The 27,333-nt window shown below is 46.5% G+C and overlaps 1 protein-coding gene across 2 annotated transcripts in view; it reads left to right on the forward strand.

Annotated features, from left to right (window-relative positions):
• Window positions 1–27,333, forward strand: part of ADAP1 (ArfGAP with dual PH domains 1) — a 58,978-nt gene that overhangs the window by 30,606 nt on the left and 1,039 nt on the right. For both annotated transcript variants that reach the window (XM_034065401.1, XM_034065402.1), the window contains exons 5-10: window positions 18,177–18,289; window positions 20,346–20,492; window positions 23,986–24,069; window positions 26,022–26,084; window positions 26,471–26,542; window positions 26,932–27,160. In XM_034065401.1, the coding sequence (XP_033921292.1) occupies window positions 18,177–18,289; window positions 20,346–20,492; window positions 23,986–24,069; window positions 26,022–26,084; window positions 26,471–26,542; window positions 26,932–27,160 (708 nt within the window). The remainder of the gene's footprint in view (window positions 1–18,176; window positions 18,290–20,345; window positions 20,493–23,985; window positions 24,070–26,021; window positions 26,085–26,470; window positions 26,543–26,931; window positions 27,161–27,333) is intronic.

Genomic DNA, 27,333 nt, shown 5'->3' on the forward strand with positions numbered 1-27,333 from the left:
AAAATGTAATGATGTTGGGAGGGGTCCATGTTGGGAAAGACTGGAAGCACATCTTCCATTGCTGTTCTTGGCCACAGTGGCTCTCTGCCTCAGGAAAAGTAGGGCTTTCACATGATGTATTTCGCATTACAGCTGTTAAGAGTCTGTGGAGCAATCATCAGTTAAATGCTGGGCTTTGGGGCTAGTAGAGCCTGCTGTGGGTCTGGTGTGGGATCTCATTCCCTGGCCCTGGAGGTGAGAGGGGTCGTTGCTGGGCCTGCAGGCACAGGGAACAGGGCATCTTCTGTGCAGTCAGCAAGATTTTTATGCTGCAAACCACTGGGGATAAAGAGTGAAAGAGAGCATGCTGCTCAAAGGAGAGGCGTTCTCTCCAGCATCCTTTCACATATGCGTACTTACCCCTGCCAATAAATCACTGCCCTGCAATACAGCCTTCTCAGGCTTGGCTGCAGCTGCCTTGCAGGGAAGGATGTTTGAAGTGAAAGAGAAATTGATGCTGGTGAAAAGGCTTAAAGAAAGAGCCATCTGCAAAGTCTCATGTCAGGGCATTGTAGCAGTATCAAAGGTCATGGCAGCAGGTTGTTCCTGGATTCGGGCTTACAGGATTAGTGCAAGAGGGGCAAGGGTGGTTTGTTTGGGGTTTTTTTTTCCTTGCCTTACTTCTGCCTTGGCTGGCACGGATCTGAATTGCTCCATCAACATCAGGGTTCGGTTATGCTATCTGAAAGTCGTGATGGGGGAGACTGCTTCCTCCTTTTGCACCTGCTCCATGGTCAGAGCATCACACCATGGGTAGTTAGATGCTCTTCCTTGTGCAAGCCCTGGTGATGTTTGATGAGATAGTACTGTGGGAGCAACGTGACATGGGCAATACAAAGCTATTGTGTGAAACCGTCTCCTTGCAAGTGGGGAGAAGTGCCATAGGTGCTTCCTGTAGCATCCTTTAACTGCTGACAAGACAACCACGTGGAGTAAAATAGTCGAATCAAAGCTCTATTCTTGCAAAAGTGTTATCAGCTAAATCAAGAGCCACTTTTAGCACTGAGGAAGATTTGAGCCAGCTAATGTGTGTGGTCAGGACTGTAGCCAACTGCCATTTCAGCTTCTCTCATGCATGAAGATTATTTCATTGTTGTTTTTTCCCAAATGCAGCCCACATCCTTGGCTGGTGTTCCTGATTGTATTTCCACCAGCTCCAGGGATGCTCTTCTGACTTTTTCCAGGTGAAGATCTGCGGGTGGCCAAGGTGATGCTGTGCTAAGCACTGTACAGATGCAGAGCAGGATGGCAGTACAGTTGAGTGTGAGGTAAGAGCAGGCAGATGCTGGTCCCTCAGAGAATAGGAAGCAGCACCCTACTGTAAGAGTGGTTCTGCAAAAGCAAGGATGAAGCTGATTTTTTAAGCATGTAAATTATCCCATTGCTGTATAAGCAAGAAAGAGCAGAATGTTTAGCAAGTATGGGGAGCTACACCTGGCTGAAATAGTCCAAGATGCTGAGGAGCCAATAGGGGTGATGGATGGTGCTCATATAAGCTTTGGTTCCTTAGGAAACCAAGCTCATGAGAGCAATGAGAGAAACCACTTGATAAAAGCAACCATTTCTAGGCTCAACCATCAAGAGCTTACCAGGCTCAGACCAGGCACCGGTGTGTGCAGCAGGAGAGCATGGTGGTGCAGAACAAGGTCACCTGCCCAGTTTGCCCCTCAGCAGCAGTGCCTTGTGAGGCATGGGGTGCACTGGTGTGTAAAGGGGGTGTTTGGCTGGCTTGGTGTCTTTCTGGGATAATCTACCATCAATTTCCATGCTGTGCCCATACACAGATGTGGCTGCCAGTGCAAAGGCAGGTGTACCTGGTCACAGTGTGGGCTATGTGCTGCCTCCCTTACATGATCTGACAAGGTATAGAAATACTTTAGCGCTTTTATTTTTTCCCCTTCCATCTTCTCTCTCTTCCCACAGTCCCTTAGGAGCTTACAGCATCTCCTCGTGATAAAAATAGCTTTTGGTGTCCACGTGGGGCTGAGTGAAGCTGCTGCTGCTGCTCTGCCTGCCTTTTGTTTCAGGAGCTACAGCACGAACTTGGGGGCAGCTACGAGGAGTGCTCAGTACCAGAGCACATCTGCAGCTGGCTTTGCAATAGCAGCTTGGAGCAGTTTGTGGTTGGAACATAGGTGTTTTCTTAAGGAAAATCAGTTTATAATCTCTGCTGCCTGTTTGGTGTTTAAAACAGTGGAGCAATCTGTGCAGAGCAGTTGCAATGGTTTGTATTAAATTCTTCCCCCAAAACCTAGTGATGGCCATGGAGGCATTTGTGGTGAGACCAGCAAGGTGTGAATTGTCAACATTAAGTTATGTTAGACTCTGAATACCAGAATAGAAGTTTAAGAGCCACATAATGCTTAAAAATGTTAAGTTTCCTTTAAAGCCCAGCCTGCATCATGTGTCTGTAAAGTGAATAGTACCATACAAGTAGAGTTTATTTTCCCCTCATTCTGTTTTTTGCTGGCACGTTTCCCATAATGCCAGTGCCTCTTGATTTACACCATATGTAGAAATTCAGAAGAATCCTAATTATAACTGGCTCTTCTGACGTTTTTTGACTTGAACTTCTGAAAATATTGCCTGCGTCTGTAATCTTGATCCAAAGGTCTCCGTTTTTCAGGAGTTTCTGGGAGTGTAAGTCTCTGTTTAACCTCAATGCACACATGGCTGGTGGGTAAACAGTGCTGTCAAAAGCTTTAGCAGGCCTTGATTTTAGTCTGTAGAGAGGAGTTTTGAATATAAAGAAATCAGTTAATTTATTTCTACTTATGGGCTTCACAAGAGGAGTTGCTGCTTTGCTTCCAGTGCTGTTTGATGTCACTGTTATCTGATGCTAGCTGTAAAATGGATTAAATCCTCTTCTGTTGCTTCAAAGGCTCAAGTATTAGAGCTGGGCTTGGAGAGGAGCTCTGGCATTTTCTGCTACTGTCCTTCATTGATAGGAAGTGGTTGTTTTCCTGATGCAGGGCTGCAGTCTGCATTAGGAAGATGTTGCTGTCGCGTGATCTATGGAGCATCATTCATTCTGAGGTGCTTTTTGATACCGCTGTCTTATCCCTCATCTCCCATCCCTGTAAGCAGATCTCTCACAGACCTAGAGATGGAAATAAAAAAATAACAGTAGTGGGGCTAAAAAGCAGCAAAAAATCAGGATAGCTCAGTGTTTTGTTGAAAATTCATGTAGACTTTTGTGAAGGAGAGATGTGGACATGGAAGAGAAGATGTTTTGTGGTAGGAAGTCATTACATTATTTCCCTGCAGCATGTGCTGGTGCTTGGTTATGTGAGCTAGGATTGCATCACTGGTGCCCTCTATTAAATCACAGTTTCCAATAAATTCCCAGCAGCTGCTTCCAGTATTTGGCTGAACCAAAGCACCAGGTTTGGCTCTTCCTGGATTTCAGCAAAATTGTGTTACAAATCTCCCTTTAATTGACCCTGACCTTGTCCATAAGATCTTGGCTGCTTGGTCCCAAAGTCTGGCTGCATTTTCCCTCTTCCCCAGCTGAAATCAGGAGCAATTCCTCTGTTTGGCACTGTTACCCCCTTGCAGTTTGTGTTTGCAGCCTGGTGGAGCTGGAGGTGAGAGCTGATCTTAGAAGGCAGCTGGGTTTATGTCTGAAAGAGGAATGTAAGGCACAGGGATGCTGCATCTCTTTGACATGGACCTCTGCTCTGTCTCAATGTCCTGGAGTATAAGATGATCTGACACCACAGCCTGCAGCACGCAGGGAGACTGTACCAGGGAATTCATCTTCTTGGCTGAGTTTTGCAGCCTGCTGTGAGCTTGGTATTGCACAAACTTTGCCAGTGCATCTCTCATAGTGGCTGGAGCAGTAGGGAGCATGGTAGGCAGGGATGTGGAAGGCTAGGTGGCAGTGGGGCTCTCTGAAAAGGATGCAAACCTTATTGCTGTTTAAGAAGCATGAGAGGGTTTTTGCATTTCAAGTATGTCTAAGAGCATTGTGTGCAGGTTGCATGCAGTCCTCTGGATGCTGGACAGATGCACTGAAAAAGCAGCCCTGGTCTTGGGTGAATCAAAGAGCATTTAGCAGAGCGCTGGGTATATAAGTGTCCAGATGGAATCAGCAAAACCTGCAGTTCTCCACCTCTTTATCAGGGATACTGGAGGCTGATGTGCTGTTGTCAGGAGGGGGTTAAAGCATGAGTGTCCCTCCATTGAGCAACCTTGCCTGGCACAGAAACCTCCTTCTCATGCTGCTGAAGCCACAGAGAGGGCTTCTGTTCTCTGGGCACTGACATCAGCCACTGCCAGGCCATGAGTCATGCTGGGAGCCAGGCTCGCTGGGCACTGGTTCCCGGGTGCTGCCGCTCCACATCCCTGTTACACATCTTACTTACCATGGGGATGGTGCTTCTTCAGAGCACATGTGCTCCTGGGTTAAGTGCTGCTCAGTGTGCCTCACTTGGTGGGTCTAAGCCCCCACAGCTCTGTCTTTGCCATGCACCGGGTTCAGTGTTTGCAGCCACAAGAGCAGGGGAGGGCATGATGTTCTAGCAGGTGGGTGCAGGTTTTGGGGTCTGCACTCATGCTGTGAATTTTGGGTACAGAAAAGGAGCACTAATGGCTGGGGTTCTTTTTTCACCCCAAAGTTTTGTCTAGTGGAGAGGAATAGTTTAAGCTGAAAGCCTCTGGGGAAAAAAGAATAAAAATAAATGGAAGAAGGAGGAAACTACAGAAAAGTACATTCAGCTGGAGCAGACAACAGCATTCGCTGATGTTCAGCCTCCTTTTCATGTCTTTCCAGTATAATCCTACTTTTAACATTACACAACTCCCTGTCAGGACTTGCTCCAACAAAATTTTCTCCATCCTCAGAGATTTGAGGGAAATGTAGTCATTGCTTTATAACAAACAACTGCTTCTTATTCTTCCTCCTTGGCATGCCCTGACACTGCTCCTGCGGGATGCAGACGGGTGGGTGATGCTCTGCAGGTCACCACTCCTGCTCTCTGCAGTCTCATTCAGAGCAGAGCAAAAACTCACACAACAGCTTGTCTCCAGGGTGAATAAATATTGAGGTGAATTGCCTTGGAGGAAAAGGGATCTGTCTGAAAAAATCCACTAAAGAAACCAGCAGCAGATATAATCCTCAGCCGGACTAACGGCATGTGCTGAGCATCAGTGGTGAGGCCAGGCAAGGCAGTGAAGAAACAGGTCCTCCTGGAGAGCTGTCTGTGTTCCTATTCAGCTCTCACTCAGTACAGCAATTTTGCAATACAAATGATTTAAACATCAAACACAGACGTTGTTGCAGTAAAGACAAGGTGAATCAAAGAGCTGTTTAACAAACTAAACTAGGGAGAAGGATGCAAGGGGAGATCACAGCGTCTTTGTCTTACCATTGTTTTTTCTCCTGCAAGGGCAGCAGGCCTGTGACAGGGACCCACACATGGCATCGTTCCGGTGCCAGGATGCGCTGATGTTTCATCAGGATGGGCATGATACAACCAGGAACTGGGGCAGCCTTTCAGTGCCTTCCAGCAGCGTTTGGAAGTGCTGATTCAGGATTAGTGCCTCTCTGTTAAAACCAAAGGATGATGCTGCACCATTTCCCAGCCTTGCCAAGGAGACACTGCACTAAGTCACCACCAGAAGGCAAAACGAAAGGCTCCAAATGCAAAAGCTTTCCTTTTAGAGGTAACTTTAGTGCATTTTTAGGATTTTTTTTGTACATCTCTGGGCTGTGGCAAGAGGCCAACTACTGCTGTTAGCACTCTCCAGGAAATTCATGAACATTGTGGTGACAAAGTGATGGGGTGGTGATGGATCTTACAGATAGCTGCTGTAGGAAGGAGAACATCTAGCAAGGAGAAATACACTGATGTCTTCAGCTCCTCTAAGCAGAAAAGCATTTACACAGCCAAAAATAGAGGCAGGACGTGTGGGTCTGAGGTGGAGCGGTGGAGAAGGAGCAGTTGGCCAAGCAAGGCGTTGGCAGCTGGCTCTGGGGAGGGGATAGCACCACCGTGAGCTAAAGCTGGATGCTCACAGCTACTTTCGGATCCAGCTGTAATTTTAACAGCTGGTTCTGTCAAGCTGCCTTCAGTGTAGCTCTGATCCAAGCTTTTATAATTAGCCAAATAGCAGCAGCTATCGTGTGGCAACGATGCTCATTGTAGAGGAAGCAGAGTGGTGGGGGAGTGAGCCTGACCAAAAGGGTGAGGGCTGGACTATGAACTTTTAAACAGTTGGGGTTTGGTCTTTTTTTTTTCCCCTCCATCTAAGCACTTTGTGCAAAATGTTTGGTTAGGGTTTTTACCCTGAGAAAAGCACACCTAAGAAATGTTGTTTCATTCTGCATCATCCTTAACAGAAAAGTTTACATTTGTCAACTGAAATCAGAAGCGTTCCATTTGTGGTCAGTTTGAGGTCAGTTGTATTTGCTGAATTAGTACAGTTTCTCATGAGCGAGATGGTCCTAGACCCTTCTGCCCCTAGATTCTGTTGGTCGCTGAATGCATTGCCTGTGTTTTGGGATGTGCTCTGGATGCTCCCTGAAGATGCCCTGAGCTGTTGGTGCTCCCTGGGAGAGTTAGCCCGCCCCATGAGTATAGGCTATAGGATCAGTGAGTATGTGAAACAGCCTAATTATAATTAGCATGAGCCACTCCTGTCCTTGAGCTTTCTCTATTTGAGATCAACCAACTCAAAATACTGCATAGGATTCTGTGTGACACTTAGGAAACTCGGTTTAGTGGTGCACTTGGCATTGCTGGGTTAATAGTTGGACTCGATGAGCTTAAAGGTCTATTCCAGCCTAAAAGATTCTATGATTCTGTTTGATACTGCTCAGGCTGCCTGTTCCTGTAACCTTGGATTTTTACAGTCAATAAATGGATCTGTATTGATTGGGGAGAGCTAAAGAGAAGTATTTGGCTATTTCTCCATGATTTTGATAACAAACATTTAGGGAAATAATAAAGTAGCCATCCCTTTTTATTTGTGATAGTTTATGAAGGTAGTGCTTGCTGTTCCTGATCTCCTGGTGTTTCATGGTGGTTTTATACTGTGCACGTTCACGTTCCCTGTTTAGTGACACAGGACCAAAAGGCTGATGCATCTTTCTTCTGCTAATGAGAAGGGAGTGACTAGAAAGCAATATGAAAACAAAGTACCTAGAAAAGGCTGATTTCATGGCAACTCATCCTAGTTTAATTAAATGTCTATTAAAGAAAGATCCATTTTATGTAGGAGTCCTGCACAGGGCCAGGCAGTTTCTCACACCAGACAATGAACATTTTGTAAGAGTTAGGTCATGTCTTTTTCTGGAGGCTGCCAGAAATGTTGTTGAGCCTTAGAGCAACCTCTACTGAGAAGCATGAACCCATCTCCATCTGCCTTTTCTCCCCTATAGTTTTCACCTTGAAATCTCCAGTGCAGCAGAGAAGTCTGCAGGAATGGAGTTGTCCACATTCCACCTTATGCATGCTTACAGTGAAATAAGAGTGGGAAGTGCATCCCCAGCTGGCTAAGTAGGACTGGTTTTTAAAAGACCCAGCAGCTGCCTTGATGAACCACATCCATTTTCATACCCTTGGGGGAAGCAGTTACGTGGCACATCAGTAACAAACAGCATAGCCCCAAAATGCCTAAAAGATGAGGAGGCTGCTCAGTGGGGAGTGAATTTCAAACTTGTATTGCAGAGGCTAGAAGAACAAAATTTGGTGTAGTGAAGCCAATGGGAGTTTTGGTCAATGATTTACTGGGAGAGGATTTAGCCTTGATTTATGTGATTACAGGAGCTCATGAAGTGGGATTGTGCTCATCCAGGAGATGTGGGGGTGATAGTTTTAGAAAACCAAGGTGTGCAAATGTCCTTGTGTTACCCAGAGGCTGTGGCTGTGCTGCTGAATGTTCCTCCCTCCATAGCACAGCTGCTGGAGCATCCTATAGGAGCTGATTTCTGGGACAGCTGTAAACCCAGCAGCTAGGAAAGGAACGAGTCCTAAATTAAAAATTCCTCCTTTCCCTGCATAAAGCAATAGCTTCGACTCTAAATGTGTTGAGCACTCCATAATAGACAATCAGGAGCCGTTAGCACCGCAGCAGATGTGCTTGAAGCCGTTTGGATTTCTCTTCAAAGCAAACAAAGAGGAATGTTATCTGCATGCGAGAATGGGATTCCATGATTTATGGCTGCATGGCAGTTCTGCCTATGTGGGGGGGGTACTTTATTCTGGGATGCCCTGGACAGAAGTTGCTAAAGCCATCTGAAGTCAATGGTGAACTTCTCTGTTGACTTCTGTAAAGCTCTGCTGGGGGATTAAATTAATCTTATCCTTGCTTGGATTGATCCATGTGAGCAGCTGCCCAGGTTGGGATTTTATTTATTGGTGTGGGTGAGAGACCCGTCCAAAACTATTCAGTTCTTGAAGGATATTTTAGCCTGATCCCATGGCTGTGGTGTGAGGTTCTGCAGGATGCCTGTATGAAATCCAGACCTTCCGGTGGGTCAAGCTAAAGACTCAGCAACATACAGGTTGGTGTAGCCCATCTGTGGTGCATGTTGAGCTCTTTCAGTGTCTTGCCTCTTTGCTTTCTGTATAGAAGTCAATGTGTTTGCATGTGAAGCTGTAGGTGGGTTCTCCCTCACCTTGCAGAGGCCCAGGCAGTGTGTGGGCAGCTGCCTGATGTGGGATGGTGGCAGCAGTCCCTTCAGGTGCCAAGAAGGGTGCAATGCATCTTCCCATGCAACTTTTGTGCAAGTAACTCACAACACCTGCAGCAAGGAGTTTTTGGAGCCTTTGTGTCTGACCCAAGGAGGGTCCTGGTTTCCAGCATGGGAATGGTTTAGCTCTCAAAATACAGCTTCTGAAGTGTACTGCTGTAAGGATATTATTATGACTTAGTCATAATAATACTGCGGGCCTGTCCTTAAATGTTTTCTCACCCAGATAAATCAGGCTTTGAGTGCGTTCCGTGCTAGTGAATGGGATGAGTATTGAACTGGCAACCTCTCAGCTTTCATCTGCCTTTTGTAATAAAAAACTGGCTGGAAAAGATCTCTGAAGATTATTTACCTGTAGCTGGATTTTTTCTCTGAGCAGCCAGCAGCTCCCAGTTGGGCATGATGTGGGAATGCCACTCGAAGAGGAAGCATTTGATTTCCAAGCACTATTAGATTCCATATTCAATTCTCAGTAACACAAGTGCAAGACTTCCAGTAAAGACATTTTCTGTAGCAAGGGGCTTTAACATGTCCTAGCAGACACTGCAGCAGCCAGCTATTGCCTTACCTTTAATACATAAAAGCTTGCTCAATTATTAAGTTACCATGGAATCTTGTACTGTATCTATGGTCAGTTATAAGATAAACTGATAAAAGGGAGGATGTGGTTGTGTTCTCTGTAGCAGACACCAAACTTGATATGTTCAAAGTGAAGGCTTGGAATTCTATGTTTTGGCATTTTTTCCTGGTATTTGCTCCCACACAGCATTTACAGGGGAAGTGAGTGCTCCCTATGAGCTCAAGAATCATTCTACTAAAAGGGGTGTTTTCTCTGCTGAGCGTCCTTAGCATCACCTTACTTTGCTGCTGCTTGCCCAGAGGTTGTCATCTCCTCCTGCCTCAGTTTCCCACCTTTCATCCCACTGATGGCTTCCCCATGCTCTGTGGAGACACCCTGTGTGTCTCATTTCTGCTGCACCCAGTCATCGCAAGGGGCAGACATGATCCCATCCAAGATACCTTCTGGGAGAATGAATGACTGTATTAATGTCTTTGTCACCTGAGAGCTACTCTGGAAGGAATCATAGCATGTGATTAAAGGAGCCAGTTAAAAACAGCTTAGGAAACTGGATTAGGTACATGATCTCCTATTATGGCTCCTTTTAGCTGACAACCTGGTGAAAGAAGGGGGGTCTGGATTACATGGGGAAACATCAGACCTGACAAGAGTGTTTTCTGACTCTTAGGCTTAGTGGTGTCATGTACAATTTTAATCAGATTTAAATAGTGGCAAACATCGCAGGCTTAATGGATTTCAGCTTTATTATTGGGGCTTTGCTTAGAAGCAATTTGGATTTTCAGCTGTGAGCCAGCAATCCAAGTGTATTCATGATGACATTAAAAGGGACTGGGAACACAGGGACTGACCTTGCGTTTAAATACCACATGTCCGTGTATGGGGACAGACCTTGTCTTCTTTTTATCAGCCTCAGGATCCTGATGTGTTGTTAAGCTCAGCCCCATGTTTTTTCCATAGAAATGATGTATTTGGCTCCATTTCATGTATTGATCCCAGCAGCTGGGTAGCTGAACAAATGACTTTTTCCATTTCAAAGGCTTTGTTGCTCAAGATGAAGCAAGATGACAATGTGTTTTTGCAGTGATCTGGAGAGTTTGTTTTCCGTGCTTGGCTTGGATGTCCTACACATGATCTAAAATCATCTCTGTCCTTGTTCTAGTGGGCATTGGTCTCCTTGACCTTCCCACGGTGAGTCTTTTATCTTGGCTGTGCCAGTTTGGGGTGGTTTGTCCAGAGGATAAGTAGTCACTGAGGACATGGACATCCATATTTCTGTAGAGCCATGGTACTCCCTCCAAATTGAGGCGTTTTTGTGGGGGAAGATGCCTTGCAAGGTATCAGTATAGAAGATGGTTTTGTAAACCACAGTTGACTTTGGCTGGAGAAATGGTAATGGGAAACAACCTTCTACATACAGCACTCTGGGATTGACTATCTAGAGTTTTCAGAGACAGAAGTTACCATCTCAAGACAGTCAGTCGTTGAGGTCTGTTCAGCTGGTTTGGTGGTCCCAGTCTTGCATGAACAGGAAGAGGGGGGAAAGGGGAACATCTATGCTTCTCAAGTTCCTCTTAGGAGCAGCATGTGGCATTGTTCCCTTTATCAGTAAATTGAAACGTTATGTGTTCCTGCTGCCTTGTGTTTTTTCTGCCACCTAAAACCACCGACCTAACATTTCAGCTACTTCCAGCTCCAATCTGAGCATTAATGATGCTTTCCCTTAGAAGGCCAAGGAGGTGTCTGTAAGGTGTTGTTTCAATCATCTACTAAATCCTGGCTTTCTGTCTGATGTAGCCATTCAAGTGCTAATTGCCTCTGATTAAGTCAATCATATTCAGGGGGAGTGGGTTAATTGCATATTGTGGAAGCAATCAATCTAATCAGCTGCTTGCATCCATAGCTGAGGCCCTACAATGCAGCAGGACCATAATTGTTTTATGAGCTCCTGGAAGGCAGCAGAGGCAGACTGGATGGCAACAGGAAACCCTTCTCTGCAAAATGGCCTTTAGGAAAGGTAATTTGGATGCTGAGTGCTCATTCAGAGAGGACTGATTGATTAAGAGCAGGGAAATTCTTACCTCTAAAATGAGAAGATGGTTGGAATGTGTGTTGGTGTCAGGGTGGGGCACATGTGAGGTCTTTGCTTGGGTGAGATGTGTTGTCTTAGAGGACATAAAGAGTTTTCTTAAGGGGGATGAAGGAAGATCACTCTCTTCTGCCTGCAAGATAGTGTCAAGTGAGACATGCCAGGCACCCATCCTTATGTAAGGTGGACCAAGAGCTTACCTCCCAGATATCCTTCTAGGAGCAAAGAGACTGGTTTGCAGGATCTTCTCATTCTCTCCTTGCTGAGGCTTTCATTTCCAAGGTACTGTGCTTGAGCAGCAGCAGCTCTTGGTGGCTCCTCACCTGGAGAGATGCAGAACACCTAGGAAAAGGAATGCTCATCTCATCAGCAAGCCTCCAAGGTCCCCTCTGCCTCCTGCACGTGTGGATGCTGTCATCTCCAATATGCTGGTATCTGCACTGCTGAACGTGTAACCAGCAGGAAGTGTATTTATCCGGAGATGACTGCAGAATGATTTTCAGGGAGGTTGTAAGCTCCTCAGCACAGCTGCAGACAGGAAGGGTGGAAAGCAAGCTGCTGGTGCTGTGCAGCAGAGCAGGGGAGTGATCGCAGCCTTGAGTGCAAGCTCAGTGTTGTTAGAACAATCTTTGCGCCTCTTACAGGGGGACTACTTTATATATGAGTTTGTTTCTGGACTGGGTTTTTCCTCCATGAGAAAACTTAGTATTCCTTTTTTATTGGTATGCAAATGCTTAAAAACTTCAAATTGAAGCTTTTGAAGTGTCTTGCTTTGTGGCTGAATGCTACAGAAAGAAATATTATGACTTAGAGCAATCAAACCAAATGGTTTACACTGACACAGACAAACAAGAGGGGTACAGTTCTTTTTACAGCAATATTCAAAGTCCAGTCCATATGGAAACCTTAGAATATGCCACCTTCTCCATCCAGCCCTCTGACTATGGGCAGTGTGGTTCATTTCAGAAGGAATATCCTTCTGACTCTGGTTGAAAAGGAGGTTGTGACATTGGTGTCAGTGGTAATGCGGGATGTCAGGGATTCACCACTCAACTGCTCTAAATAATTATGCAGTTTCTTAACCTCCAAGAAAAAGCAGGCGCATGCTCACCAGTAAGTACCTATGTACTGTTCCAGTCTAACATCGTACAACGTTAATGTAGCAGACTACTTGGCTTCTGATATATAGAGAAATGGCAATATATACCTTGCAATTTCAGTAGGAAAGTGATGTTGTATTTAAATCTCCAAAACTCTGAATTGGGGTCAAGACACTTAAACTACTTAGAGGAAAGAAAATCTGCTTCTGTAGGTGAGGATGTCCTGCATGAACTCTAGGCAAATGTGATTGCTCTTGGATTACGTAATTAGTAATTTGTTTTCCTCCTGTGTGAGCCTCCCAGCCTCCCAGTCCTTTGTCTTGCAGTGAGACAAGAAGGCAAGAATCAACACAGTGATGCATTTGGGTTCAGGGATGGTACTGGCTCTGTTGCTGTGCTTTGTTTTGGATGCACTAACAAGTTTTCTCCTAAAAGCCTTGGACCAGACCTGGTATTACTACAGCTCTAGAAATGTCATGGAAATGAGCAGTTCTGATGCCTCTTTCCAGGTGAAATTGCAAAATAAATCACCCAAGCAACTGAAGAGCAGGTGTGGTTTAATTCCATGTTTATACTATTTTCCTAAGGATCACAGAAAGCAAAGTCCATGCATGTATTTATTTCTTTTCCCAAGCCAGTTGGTCTGATTGCTCTCCTTGCAGGAGGGTTTTATTCTTTGAGAACAAAGGTTGAAACTGAAAGAGTCATTTTGGGTACTTCCTATAATACACATTCTCAGACACCAAAAACCCCATCATTAACTAAGGACCGTAACAGCTTTCTGAGGTGGGGAAGTAGCAATATCCCTCCTCTTAAAAAATGGGGAACTTGAACAAATTGCTTGCGGAAGCTGGATGGAAATACCGTGTCTCTGCTAGATTGTCTTGCTAGAAAATCCTCTCCCTTGATTCCTCTGCAGCCTCTCACCCAGCAAGAAAGCTGGGCTAGGCTAAAGCACCCAATGGTGCTTGCCAGTTTTTGATGCCTGGCTTGGAGGAGCTCCAGCCACCAGCTCAATGGAGCTGACACAAGGCCATGCAGTATCTGGTTTTCAGTCAACCAACATGGTAAGCCTGTTTTCTTTGCCCCACAGAGTTTTAGCAGTTGAGATGAAGAGAGTGTAGAAGTGAGAGTTCCTCATTTTACCTTCAAAACTACATAACAGGTCAAAAATACCCATTTGGGCTATATGATTTCAGGTTGTAGTATGGGTCTTTTGTTGGCTAACCTTCTCACAACTGCTTGGTAGGTTTTTTGCAGTTGTCATAGGTTTGTGGCAGAACTGCCTGCAAAAGCAATTAGTTGGGTTTTTATTCTTGGGAAGTGGTTGAAGTGGTACAGAAAAACCTGACAACCAAACAGCAGCAGTGTTAGCAACACAAGAGTGGTATTTCTAAAGGGTGCCCATAGGTGCTTTCCAGCCAGTCTTCACCAGGTAGTTTTTTCCACAGTCACAATTGGGTAGTGGTTATCAAGTGGGATGATGACAGGCAGCCGCATCCTTCATTCTGTACCCTGAGAGAGGAAGAGAACATGTTGACAATCCAGTTCTGCATGGTCCAACACCAGCAATCAGCAAGTATAATAGGACTAGTAGCCATTTAGCTTCAGCATGAGCAGAACAGCTCTCATTAAGATCTGAATTTGGCCAGATACTTCTAAATACAAAGCTGTCGCTAAGGTAGTGCAGGCCACGGAGACAAGGAAGAGATGGTTTAGTTCTCCATCTGTGATGCCCTCCAGTGTGGGATCTGTTCCCTGTTCAGACTCCTGCAGTTTTGTTTCTCAATGCCTTCTCTAACTGTTTTCATAGTCCTTTAGATAAGGACATTGAGGACACATCTTGCTGACATACTGTTTGCCTGGAGATCCCGGATGGGTTCATGTTGGGTTCAAGTCCAGTTCATGGTGGTTTGCACTGATCAGTGTTGACAGGGGTGCAGGCAGCAGGTTTGGGAAGAGCAGAGGATCAGCTCCTGAGGATGCAGCCCTGCAGGAAGGAAGAGAGATAAAAAAAACAAAAGAAGCAAGCAAAGGATTTATGAAAGTCTGTGCTTGAAGTACAATGAAATTAGCAGCTGGCTTTGTCAGAGTGATCTGTCTGGGAAGAGCCAGCATGTAAACTATGGAAGGAGATAACAGTGTTGTGTTGTTGGGTTTGGGTTTTTTCTGTTCTTCCTTGGAGTGGAATTTTTGGATACTATGTTTTGCTACAAAAGGTTGGAAAGAGAAGATCAAAATGATGAAATGTCCCGATATAAAAGCGCAGGGAAAGCTGTTTTTCCAGCCTGACTTCAACACTGGCTCACAGTTTTGTCCTGAGCAGCTCATCAAGACTCTCTTGGCTTCCTTCTCTATGACCATTACAATGCCCATCTTCCAGGGGTAAGCATTAGGTAGACTGTACAGATTTGCAATTATTTGAGAACTTCTTTGAGGAAATGCAGAGTAATTTTATTTTTTGTCCCTTCAGTGCTAAGAAAAGTGCCAAGAAATGTGTTGTGGCGGGGAGCAAGTTTAATAAAGAATGTCTGCAGCATCCTTCGCCATTCGAATGTTTGTAATGCAACACTCGAATGAATGGAATGAGACCACAGCCAAGACTTGTGAAGCTGAGTTGCTCTGAGATGGAGCTGCTGAGCATTGTGTGCCCAGTGTGCTCTGCTGAGCTGAGCGAACCCCAGGTGGGGATTTCTTAAGGAAAAGATGGTCTTTCCTTCTCCATCACCCTGCGTTTGCATTTGGAGATGTCACTGTCCTCTTCGCATTATCTCTCCTCTCTCTTGTTTGACACTGATGTCCTCTCTTCTAAAGCCAGCTCTCTCCAGCCCCCTACGAGATGTTAGTGTTCCCCAAATGTTAGGCACAGAGAGGCAGCGGAGAGGCCCTGAAATGGTCTCTGACATTTAGTGAAGTAAATAGAAATGGCTGGTGAAATATTCTCTCATTGCTCCAACTGGCTTGGCATTAAAAATCGGCACTATTCAGGAACAGAAACTCTCCTGTCCTGTGGTTTTGAAACCTCACACTTCAAGTGCAAGCTGCTTAACATTTTTATATTCAGGAGAGCAGTGGGCACTCACCAGCCATCAGAGCTCCAGCAGCATCTCTGCTTCACATTAAGCATACCTTGCATTTTACAAACGTATCAGCCAGGCATCACCTACTGCCTGTCTGTCTCTTGTCAGAGACATTATTCCTATTCAGCTCCATCGTGTACAGCCTGCTGCAGGGTACATAGAGGGTTTGCTGATAGAGCCTGGCAGGTAGCAGCATCCGACTCTGAAGCAGTCAGAGCTTTAGTTCCCCGGCGATTGAATTCCTGCCACAGTGGTGATAGGAGTGCATCAGCCCAGGCCTTTCCTGTGCTGTTTCCAGATGAGTCTGCCCTTGGCTGGGCTTTAGTGGCTTTTTTGTCTGCTTCCCTTCTCAGACTTTGGATAATCCTGCTTCTTATGATTTCTTCTCTTTCTGATGCTGCAGGTGCGCTCCAATGGGTTAGTCGTGTTTTCACTAGGAAAAGTACATAGCAAGCCTACAGCTCGGATAGTATTGAACTGGTGGACTGAATTTGCTTGTTCTGCTCATGGCTTTGGGGAAATCTCTTTTGAGGTGGATGAGAGACAAAGCTTCAGACTTGTCATTCCCCTGATGTATCCAGTATTGGTCCTCTGCATTACTGGACTGACGTGTCTGGACACAGCTGCTAGTGCACATGGGTGACGATTGTCTATGTGGGATGGAGCACTTGTTTTGCACTGGAGGGATGGGAGGGCTTGCAGGTGGAAGGATGGTGCAGACAGTGGTGTGGCATCACCACCTGAGTGTGGCCATAGGGTAGCTAAGGTTTGGGCTGTCCTGTCAGCATCTCTGGGCAGTGACATGGGTTCAGCTACTGCTGGGTCTGTCTGGCCATAGTCTGCTGGATCTCATGGAGGGGAGAGGTGCACACTGCTTGTGCTGGCTCATTCATGCATGTGAGCTGTAAATAGGAAGGGGGATCCCTTAGGCTCCAAAATGAAAACACCATGCCAGTTCCTGGGGGGCATGCAGTGCCTGGGTGAGGCCCAATGTTTTAAATCAAGCCCTGCTGCAATAGATGACCTGCATAGAATAAGGGAACAAAGGAAAGGCTGCTGGCGGCTTTAAATGTTTCCATGGCTTCTATCTGCATCAAGTTACCAGCAGTCCTGTGTGCCAGGTGCTGTGCTGGGTGGGTTCATGATGCTCTCTGTGGTGAGCATTCAGCAGTAGCACTGGCTTTGCCATTGCACTTACAGCAGACACCAGTGCCTCATGTTCACTAAAATGTCTTTGAGGACCTTAAGGAAGTGTTTGCTGTAGGACTTCGTAAGTCTAGATGGAGGTGTGTGTGCATGTGCGTTTTTTCTTGCTTTAGGTTTTTGTGTCATGGAAATATTTTATACCACTTACATCTGTATTGTCAGTGCTGAGGAGCTGGTTGAGGGATTCTGCATCTTTTCATCTGTAGTTTAAATCAATCCTATATCAGGATGGACAAGTGAAAAGTGGGTTGAATGAGGAATTTCTGCACACCACTGGTTTGTAGCAGGCAGGTGAAGGAAAGGTTTGAATATGCCACATATGCATAGTAAGAAAAAAAAAAGAGTTTAGCTGCTTATTTGAAAGTTGTTATAAAACATGTAAGTTTTAATTTTAAAAACCTGGCTCAAAAAGGGATGAAACTAAGAGAGAAAGGGAACATATTTTTTCAATGCGACTTTTGTATAATTGTATCTTAAATAAATGGAGGATGACCATCAAACTGCCCTGTTAGTATTCACAAAACTTGTACTGGACAGTTCTTGGCTTTTCTTGGCTTTGAAGCATTTAGGCATCAATTAAACTTGTGAGGTAAGTTGGGCACAGTGGCTGCTGCAGGATGTGCTGGCAGGGATCAGCTGTAAGCGGTTTTCTGATCTGAGCATTCTTTTTTCTCTGTCCCTGGCTGGTTTGAGTGTATTTTGAATAGCGTTCTTCCTCAGCAGCAAATCTGCCCGTGGGGCTGATATCCAGGGAGGGTGAAGAGGCGTGGGATGGCCAGCCAGGCTGGAGGGGAGGGAGTGCTCTTTCTGAACCAAAGTGCCCTGAAGTCAATGGGAAGAACTTCAAACGTTTCCCTTTTTCCTATGTGAGAAATGTATTTGCGGCTTATGCTGATGCAGCCATCTGCCCTGGACCACTTTCCCTGCATGCACGCATTCTGGTGTCCATTTTTCAGCAGCATCAGCAGAGGAGGGGAGGTCTCACCTGCCTTTACCTTGCTCCAAAACTGCTACTTACGTAGATTGAGCAGCATCCCTGGTGCCAGGAGCTGTGGCAGGGGCTGTTGTTTGGGAGCCTGTGCAGGGACACAGCTTTGCTCCTCAAATCTTTGCCTGTATTGCAGCACGGGATGCAAAGCAAAAATCCTTTGCCTACTACATTGCAGTGTCAGAGGAGGGACACCTGAAGCACAGGCTCTTGGAAAAGAGCAAGAGTGGAGTGAGAAGGGAAAATCTGAAGGAAAAGGCCTCTTTTGTTCATGTCTTGAGCAGTCCAGGCACACATTTGGTCTGCTTGGTTTTGAAGTTGAAGTTCGTCTTTTCTTCACCCTATCTTTTTAAGTACAGTGCTTTATCCCTGGCTCACAGCAGTTGCTTTCTGCTGCAGGCTACCGAGAAGGGTTTCTGTGGAAGAGAGGACGTGACAATGGGCAATTCTTAAGCCGAAAATTCGTGTTATCGGAGAGGGAAGGTGCACTGAAGTACTTCAACAAAAATGACGTGAGTACCTGGGGTTGCTGTGTGCAGACGGGATCACAACTGTAAGAGCATCTTTGAACAAGTAATTCTTAGGCCACCATTTTATTTGTGCAGTTCTCGTAATAACTGAGTCCCCATTTGCTCCAGGACGAGGGCACAGCTCACTGCTCACTATAGTAGGGTTTGCACTTGGCTTACCACAGTCATGTTGAGACGCCCGAACAGGCAATTTTACATGTTCCTGCTCTGTTGCCCTTTAAAGTTGATAAGGCTTTTCTGAAGCCACCAGCAAAGGAGTTTCCTCAGCTCTGTCTCTGCATCCTCCAGCTGACATGGGTTTCATGTTTATGGTTAGCTTGTGATGAAAGTATCACCACCTCGCAATGGTAGCTGAGGTCTGAAGCCTCCTTTGCATGGCGTGGCAAGCAGTCCAGAGGAAAAGGTCCCTGGTTTTCTCTTCCAGCATCAAGCAGTGTGAAAGCATTTGTCTTCTTCCACAGAGCACATTTCATTTATTGTAAGTGAGAAATGGAGCTATTACCATGAAAATTGCATCTGTGATGAATGGATAGACACTCCACTATTCTGCACCACATAATGGAGGAAGGCAAGGTGTTTTCCCTGACCTTTGGGTCTCCTGTGAATATCACAGCTGGGAGCAGACCAGACTGAGCCGCCAGCCAGTTTTCTTAAGCAGTTGATGCAGTCATAGTGTGGTGATGAGCCACCCTGTGCAGAAGAGGAACATCCAGCCACTCTTATGCACGCTTGGCAGCCAGCTTCAATAGCACCTTCTTCTCCTTCAGTATGGTGTGGTATGGTGCAATGGCATCTTGAGGACAGGAGACAGCCAATCATTATGGAGAGAGAAGTGAAAGTCCCATTTAGTGGCTGTTGATGGCTCCAATAGTTTAAAGCTGCTTTGCTTTGTTGTTGACCATAACCATGGTGGAAATGACAATGTCTAGACCCATCCTCTTTGCTGGGACTTCCCCAGAGTCACCCACAATGGCTGTTTGTCCACGGCAAGTCCCCAAGTTTCCGAAACAGCACTAGCATCTCTGCCAGCTCAGAGACTTGTGTGGTGCTGGGGACCACAAGCAAGACTGCACTGTCTTCTCTTGTCTCCTGGCTGTGCCCTAAATCTGGTGTTACAGAGAGCTTAATCTTCATATTTTGGGATGTTTTATTCTTGCTTGCTAGTTCACTTCTCAGTGCAGTCCTGCGAGGATGTTAAACTAGAGATGTTTTGTAGGAAGACCAAGGGCACTACAAAGTTCAAGTGAACTGCCACAGATGGTGCAGGTGGTTTTGGTGTCTGGGAGGGCCTGGTCTAGGCTCACTGTTGGGCTAACCCACCCAAGAGGTGGCCTGTAAGGTTTATATTTGTCCCTCTGAAAAGAAAGTTCACAGTTTGGAGGGCAAAAGGACGAGCAGAGTCAGAAGCCAATGCCTCCTGTGAGAGGATGGGACTAGGGGGGTGTGAGCATGATGCCCCCTGCCAGCCTAGCACCCAGGTCTGAAGTTGGCAATGGGAATAATCCTCCATCTTCTTGGGAAAGATGAACTGGGTGTGGGTGCTTGAGATGCAGAGGGCAGCCTGGGCTATTGATTAGCAGTGTGCATTTTTCTTCTGTCTGGCTGAATGGTTTCCTTTCTTCTTTGGTAGTGCTCATCCCAGAGTAAATGCTGGTCCCTTATCATTAGGTAAAGGGTCTGGAGAGATTATGAGTCAGGAGACAGTTGAACAGAGGCATGGTGAAGATGCTTGTCTTCATAGCACAACATCTAATCATGAGAACTGCTCTGCCCATCTTGCTGCTGGGCTGAAACCTTCCTCCCCTTGAACTCTGCTGGATTTTGCAGAAGAACAGAGCTATTTTCCAAGCTGGTAGAAAGCACTCACTGACACACAAACAAACGCTTTGATATCTCATCAATGGGCAGTTTTGTGGGCTGGGAATAATTCATTTTTTTTTAGCTAATGGCCTCAATCAGGATTTTCCTGACCAAGAGAGCTGCTTTCTGGTTTGAAAGCCAATTCTCAGGTGTTTGCTCACTCAGCTGTGTTTTCCAGGCGAAGGAACCCAAAGCAATTATGAAGATTGAACATCTAAATGCAACTTTCCAGCCTGCAAAAATCGGGAACCCACACGGACTGCAGATCACTTACTTGAAGGACAATAGCACAAGGAACATCTTTGTCTATCATGAAGACGGCAAGGTGAGAGCAGGGAGGTAACAAGGAGGGTTGGGTTGTGGTCCTGGGGGTTGATGCTGAGGTCCCAGCCCTCCTGCAGCAGTTTGCAGTAGATGCCATCTCACAGCCTTAATTTTCAGCACTTTCTTCCCTCTGCCAAATATTTGGGAGTCCTCATAAGATACCATCAGCCCTAGAGCATCCACAAAATCAGCGCCTAAAGCTGCCATGTTCACATCACCCCTACTTTCCTCTGGCTGTCATGGTGCCTCCAGCCTTTTTGTTACATCCCCTTCAGAACCCTGCCTGTCAAAGAGGCTTTCTGGGGACAATCCCTCATGGACTGCAGGGCAGGGATTTGTGGGATTGTCTCAGTGCACAGCCTGTTCCCAGCTGCTCACCCAGGCACAGTGAGCCAGGCAGCCCTGCTGGGGATAAGCAGTATGTGTTCAAAGCAGTCACTGCTCTTCAGACTGTACAGGTCAGTGATGCCACCAAAACACTCCTCACTTGTGGATGGGCAAAGCTGATCTCACCTGGGTTGCTGCTGAGGCTCCGGTTGCTGTGGAGCCAGGTGATGCCTGTCGTGCTCACAGGCTGAATGTGGCTCCTGTGTAGTGCAGGTGCTCCTGGCAGGAAGCAGTTAGTGCATCAGGATGTGTTAATCAGTGGCATGACGTGGTTTTGTACATGTAGATAAATGTGCATGTAACATGCATGTGTATAGATGTGCATAGATGGTCAGCCTGGCTGGCCTCTCACACCCTGCAGCACCGCAGGGTCTTGCTCCATCTGTTTGCAGGTCCTGGAGAGCAAACTGTGTCTTGGGCTCTGACCATTGTAAAGGATGTTGTTGTGGTTCCTTGTTAGCACTTACCCACCACCAGAGCCAGGCAGGGTGAAGCTGAGGCACCCTCTGGAGCTGGAGACCGATCCTCTGTGTGGTATGACTCCTCTGTGCAGACTGCCCTTGTCCTGGAGGCAGCTGAACTGGTGCTTCTTGCTGGGGCTGTCCCTCCTGTGGGCACGAGGATGAAGCCACCCTTTAACAGCACCCAGGTCTGCGTCTGGATGTGGGAGGCAGGAAAGCTGCAGAAGTGGTTTCCTCGCTCTGAGCTCCTATCCAGGGCTGAAGCTCCCTCTGCAGGACCTGTAGCAGTCATGGCTGGAGCAGCTCAGATAGCTGCAGTGAGCTGCTGCCAGCCCTGGGGTCACCATCACCAATGGGATGCTCAAAGATGGGCTGTCTCCAGGAAAGGCCAACCTTTAGGGTGCAAACCAAGATCTTTGGATGTTCTCTGGATAAATAGCAAAATGCTTTTCCCCAGTGCTCTTCGTTTCCTGAGCCACACCAGCAGCTTTCAGGATGGGAGGAAGGGGCATGACAGACTGAGGAGCAGCAGCAGACAAGCTCATTGCTTGAGCTCCAGGGTTGGATGAGCTGGAGGTACAGTGAGAAGTAGTTGCATTTATATCTGGGGTTGTCAGTCTGAGACTACCATGGCAATGTGGGTGGCTCTGGTACAGGATGGAGACTGGAAAGACACCAAGGTGGCATGTGGAGGGGGGTGTCTGTGGTGGCACTGCAAGCAGAGCAGAAGGAAGCTGAGAGCCTGGAAAAGGTGCAGGGCAGGAGTTCATTTTCACTGCTTGCTGTGGGACATAATTTAGAGAAAGGAATCTCCACTAATGAGCTGATGAGACACCAGCTTCCCATCTGAAAGCACTGACCAGTTCGACATCGGTTTAATACATCAGATATGATCTCCTCACTCCATCTGTGGCATTGTTCCTAAGTATACAGGCAGAAGAAGTTAAGCAACTGAGCCTTCTGGTTTTGTATACCCAGGTATAGGTTTGTGTAAAGAAAGGTGGTGGTGTCGCTTCCTCCAGCAATGGATGGTCAATATTCTGAGAAACAGTCATCTACTGGAAGCCAGTGAGGGTTTCAGCTCCTGCTTTTTTGCAGGATGAAACCCTATCTCACAAGGAGACCAACACATATATATATTAATATATATAAACTATATACATATATCATTTTCATAGTTATAAAAATACATCCATATCCATCCCGTTGGTTACTGTATGAAATATCAACATCTTAATATTGCTCATTACCTCCAGCCTGGTTTGATCATCATTTACTTCAGGAGCCTGGCTCTTGCTGACTCTCTTTGTGCAGCTCTCTGAGGTCTGCTTAGCTGCTTAGGGTAGGAAAGCAAGTGATAAGTAGGTAAAACCTTAGACAAGTAGGTTAGAGTTTTCAGAAACATTGTTTCTGTATATCCTATTATGTTTTCTTCCTTCCACTTGAAGTAGGGTAACAAACCAAAGCTTCTGAACTTCCAGGGGGTTGCTATTTGCCATGTTAGACCATTTCTGAGATACCCCCAATTCCAGAATTGCACAGAAGAGCCTTCCCCTTGCCCACCCCAAATAATTTTTAAAGCATAAAAAAGTTTAAATCTCTTTAAAGATACTGAAGGCTGATTTATCATTTGATATGGTCTTTCCTATGCTACAGCATCCTCAGCTGAAAGGGTTGACTGTTTATTTGAGGATGAAGCCTGAACCTGTCCTTGATGTGTGCTGTGACAACCAGAGGTTCAGCATCACCTCTTCCCTGCAGCTCAGCATCCCAGTGCGGGCAGCTGGTACATCTTCCTTTCAATGTGCCTTTCTTCTGCCCATACCTTTATACTGCAAGGCAGTGTCTGACAGCTCCCTGTGCGGATCACTTCAAATTAATGTGGCATTTCTCAGTGAAACCTTCAAAAAGGCACCCGGTGCGGCACCAGCTATGGGGGTCTCACCGGAAACAAAGGAATCATCGAGTTTTAAAACAAAGAAGTTATAAAACAACTGTTTTGTAGGGGAAAAACAACAAACCAACAACAGAAAGCAAAAGATTGAGAGATTGTTGCCAAGGGAAGGAAGAATTGGGAACTGAGCTGGGACTTCGTTATTGCTGTGTTTGTCCCTAGAGGAATCACAGATATGACTGATAGACTGGAGTACAAAGATGAGGAGAGATTTAACCACTCTTAGCAAAAGATGGAAGTATGTTGTAAAAACTGAAGTGGATTCAGACATTCTGTGCTCGTGGCTGCTGGCCGGTTGGTGGCAGGCTGCAGAGGTGTCAGGCTGCCTTTGCACTGCCAGCACCAGCTGAGAAGTGTTTATAGGATCAAGCTTCATATCTCAAATGCTGATTTGTTGCTGGTTTTAACAGTTCAGAGATGTGCTCAAATCCTTCCCTCTGCAGAAAGCCCCTCGGTGCTCGCTGCAGAGCTCCGTGCATGTCCTGTTCTGCAGCCTGGGGCAGCAGCTGGATGTTCCCCATCCTTCACCCATTTGCTGCTCCCTTTTATGTCTGTATTCTACTTTTTTTAGGACTGCTGCCAAACTGCACTCTGTCACCTGGGACAAAGTGATGGAAGAGATGAAACCCAGCAGGATCTTGTTATTTTGTGTGCAAAGTATGTTACTCACTGTGCTTTTCTTTCATTATTAGGAAATAGTGGACTGGTTCAATGCCATCCGCGCAGCACGGTTCCATTACTTACAAGTGGCATTCCCTGGAGCCAGTGACGTTGATGTGAGTTTTCCTGCAGTTTGGTGGGTTTTGGGTTCTCTCTTCCCTTGCTCATTTTTAGCATTTTGTAAGCCAGCTGGAAAGCTTGGGGCATGCTATATCCTTCGGAGGGTTTTACAATTACTGGGTTGAAATCCTTGCAGTGGGATGTTGAGCCCACGTGCAGCACCTGTTAGAACATCCATCTAGCCCTGGAAACCATGTGCATGCACACGTGCTCAACCCTCAAGATGTGAGTCGTGCTTATGAGTAACTCCAGCCCTGTCACATGTGCAGAAGCCATGAGCATCTTTCTCAAAAGTTGTTGTTGTAATATTAAAAGCTGAAACAAAAGCTGTAAGGTAGAAAAGATGAAGGCAAAAGAATGCCAGTGCTGTACCCAGGTCTCTGGGATGAGTTGCTGTGTGCAGGTCAGTGCAGCCTGTCTTATATCTCTGTCTTGTATTTTCCGGGAGCCGGAACTGCTAATTGCATTACCTTTTGCTAATCTAATACTAGAGGCATTATTAATGCAAGCTGTGAGTAAGTGTTTTGTGTTGCAGTTGCACTTCAATTGGTGTGTAATGTCACCGGTTGTTGCTGATTACTCTATAACTAACCAGTAGTAGTTGCTGTGCAGCATATACTTTCCTTAATAATTTCTACCCCTCTCCATATTCTCTCCTTCTCCTAAAGTTGGTTGGCACATCTGAATCAAATCACCCCCCAAAATCCCTCAGACCTGAATAGAGTTGGTGAGTGTTCATATGCTCACCCCCCTGGCAGTTTCAGTGGGAGATAAGTTATTGATGTTTTTACTTATTATCCCCTTCTCATCAGTTACTCTTTGGAGTAAACAGAGGACTGTAATGTTTAGCAGTGTTAAATTTGTGACTGTGGAATACTGAACAGCCCTTCACAGCATTCAGCTTGGGGTTACCTCTGTGGAGACTGGGTTATGTACGTGAGGTAGCTCCAGCTGGGGTGTTGCCATCGTTAGCATTTGATTTATGAGTCCTTTACCCTGTCAGAGAGATGAAAAGGCATTAAATGTAAACAGGAGCCTGGTTAAATGCAGTAGAGAGATATAAGTTCCTCGCACCACTGCAAGGATGCCCAGGCTGCCTCTGCAGCTCCTAGGGGGTGAGGGTCTCTGATGGATGCTTTGGGGACCCATCTGCAGGGTGGGAAACCTCTCTGACCTGGGGATGATGAGCGCCATGCTTAGCAAAATGTCCTCATCCCTGTCCCAGAAGCCACACATCAGGGCTATGAACGCTGCAGAGCCCTTCCCTGCCTGTAATGAAGTGTCCAGTACGAAGATGCTCCCAGCTGCTGCAGAACAGCTTTGTGTTCTTTGGATGGGTGTATTTTGGGGTGTCTTTGCCTTACAAGCACACACCTGCTCAACCTGTTTAAGTAAGAGGCAGGAGCAAGGGTGGGGAGGCACTTGGCCAGGTTCATCGGCCCTGTTTTTGGTGAGACTCATCATCTTTCAAGAGGCTTTTAGAGGCATCTGCTGAGATCTCGCAGCTACTGCCTTGTCTTCACTAAGCAGCGTTAAAAATATCCCTGGTGCTGGTAGCTGTTGTCAGCAGTATCTGCGGGAATGGGGCGTGCACAGGCAGTGTGTGTTAATGGGGTTTTACAAGGAGATTATAGTTCAGAGCTTGTGTGAGGAGCAACCACTGCATCTGGGGGAGGAGATGGATCACCAGAGCTGACCCATGAAGTGGGATTTGGCCTGGGGACTTCTTCTGGAGGCTGCTGGCTTTGCTGGACAAGTGCTCAAAGATGCATCATGTTTCTGCACCCATCTCTTCTGAGCACTTTGGAGGTGTGGGACTGAAGTGTTCAGCCAGAGCTGATGGGTGAGCTTGGTGGGGGCTTTCCTTTCAGTGACCCCCTGTCCACCCAGGGACCCTCAGCTTCCTCCATCTGATGCTGCTCTCTTTTCTCTCTTCATCTGCCTCCAGCTGGTGCCAAAGCTTTCTAGAAACTACCTGAAGGAAGGATACATGGAGAAAACGGGGCCAAAGGTAGGGTATAAAACATTTCTGCAGCCCCTCTAAGCATGAATCCTGCTCTTTATGGGGCTGAGAAGGACAATTCACCCTTGTTGGAGAGGCGAAGCCCTCATGCCATGAATGTGTTAATACACTTGGGAGCAAACGTTGAAAAAATCCAAAACCACTTCACAAACCAACCACACCATCCCCGTTTTCCCTTTCACTGCCTGTTCCTGCAGCCCCACGTGCTACAGCTGGCCAAGTGGCTTGTGGTGGCTCATGGTAGCCCAGAAGCTGCCTGTTCTCAACTTTCCCAGCCCATTGGGCTCCAAGTACATTGATACTCCTGGATCACGTCTGGTAAGAGAGGAGCTGTGCTGCTTTGGTCTGTAATGTGGCATTTTTTGACTCTTCAGCAAACAGAGGGATTCAAGAAGCGATGGTTCACCATGGATGACCGACGGCTCATGTATTTCAAAGATCCCCTGGTAAGATGAAGGTTCCTGGGCTGTCTGTTGGGAATTGGCAATAATAATAAATAATAACAACCTGCAGTGAAGCTCAGGCACTGAGCCATCATTGCTACATGGATCTGCCTGGTGTCAACATGCAGTAGCTCTGTGCACAGATATTCACCAAAACCACTTTGGAAATCCTGTGCACCAGCTGCAGATCTTTCTGGATTTTGGATCCCGGGTGTTGGTCCTGCATTGTGAGTGCCCTGGGAGGAGCTGGAGCAGAGCTTTGTGGGGTGGCTGGTGCTTTCAGTGTTTGGCTGCTGCACTTCGCTGATGGAGCTTCTAGATGGTGCATGGTGTCCGGGAAGCAGAGCTCCCCTCCACCATTAAGCCTGCCTGACTGCTCTGCTGTATCCTAGGATGCCTTTGCTAGAGGGGAAGTTTTTATTGGGAGCAAGGAAAACAGCTACAAGGTCCTGGAAGGGCTCCCACCATCCACGCAGGGAAACCACTGGCAGCACGGGATAACCATTGTCACCCCGGATCGGAAGTTCCTCTTTGCCTGCGAGACAGAGGATGACCAGCTGGAGTGGATTACGACTTTCCAGAAAGTTATAAGCCGGCCGATGCTGCCTCAGGAATATGCAGGTGTGTTTGCTTGCAGGGCTGAAATCAGCCTTGATCCCTTTATTTCCCATGCGTTAGAGGATGGGAGGAATGGAGGGGGGATCAGGGATACAGCCCTTCCTCACCAGGGGAGGATGCAGTCTGTCCAAGCACAGGAGCTCTGGGAGGATGGTATCCTATCCTCCTTCATCACT

The sequence above is a fragment of the Melopsittacus undulatus genome, chromosome 8 (genome assembly GCF_012275295.1).
Source record: "Melopsittacus undulatus isolate bMelUnd1 chromosome 8, bMelUnd1.mat.Z, whole genome shotgun sequence".
NCBI classification, from domain to species: domain Eukaryota; kingdom Metazoa; phylum Chordata; class Aves; order Psittaciformes; family Psittaculidae; genus Melopsittacus; species Melopsittacus undulatus.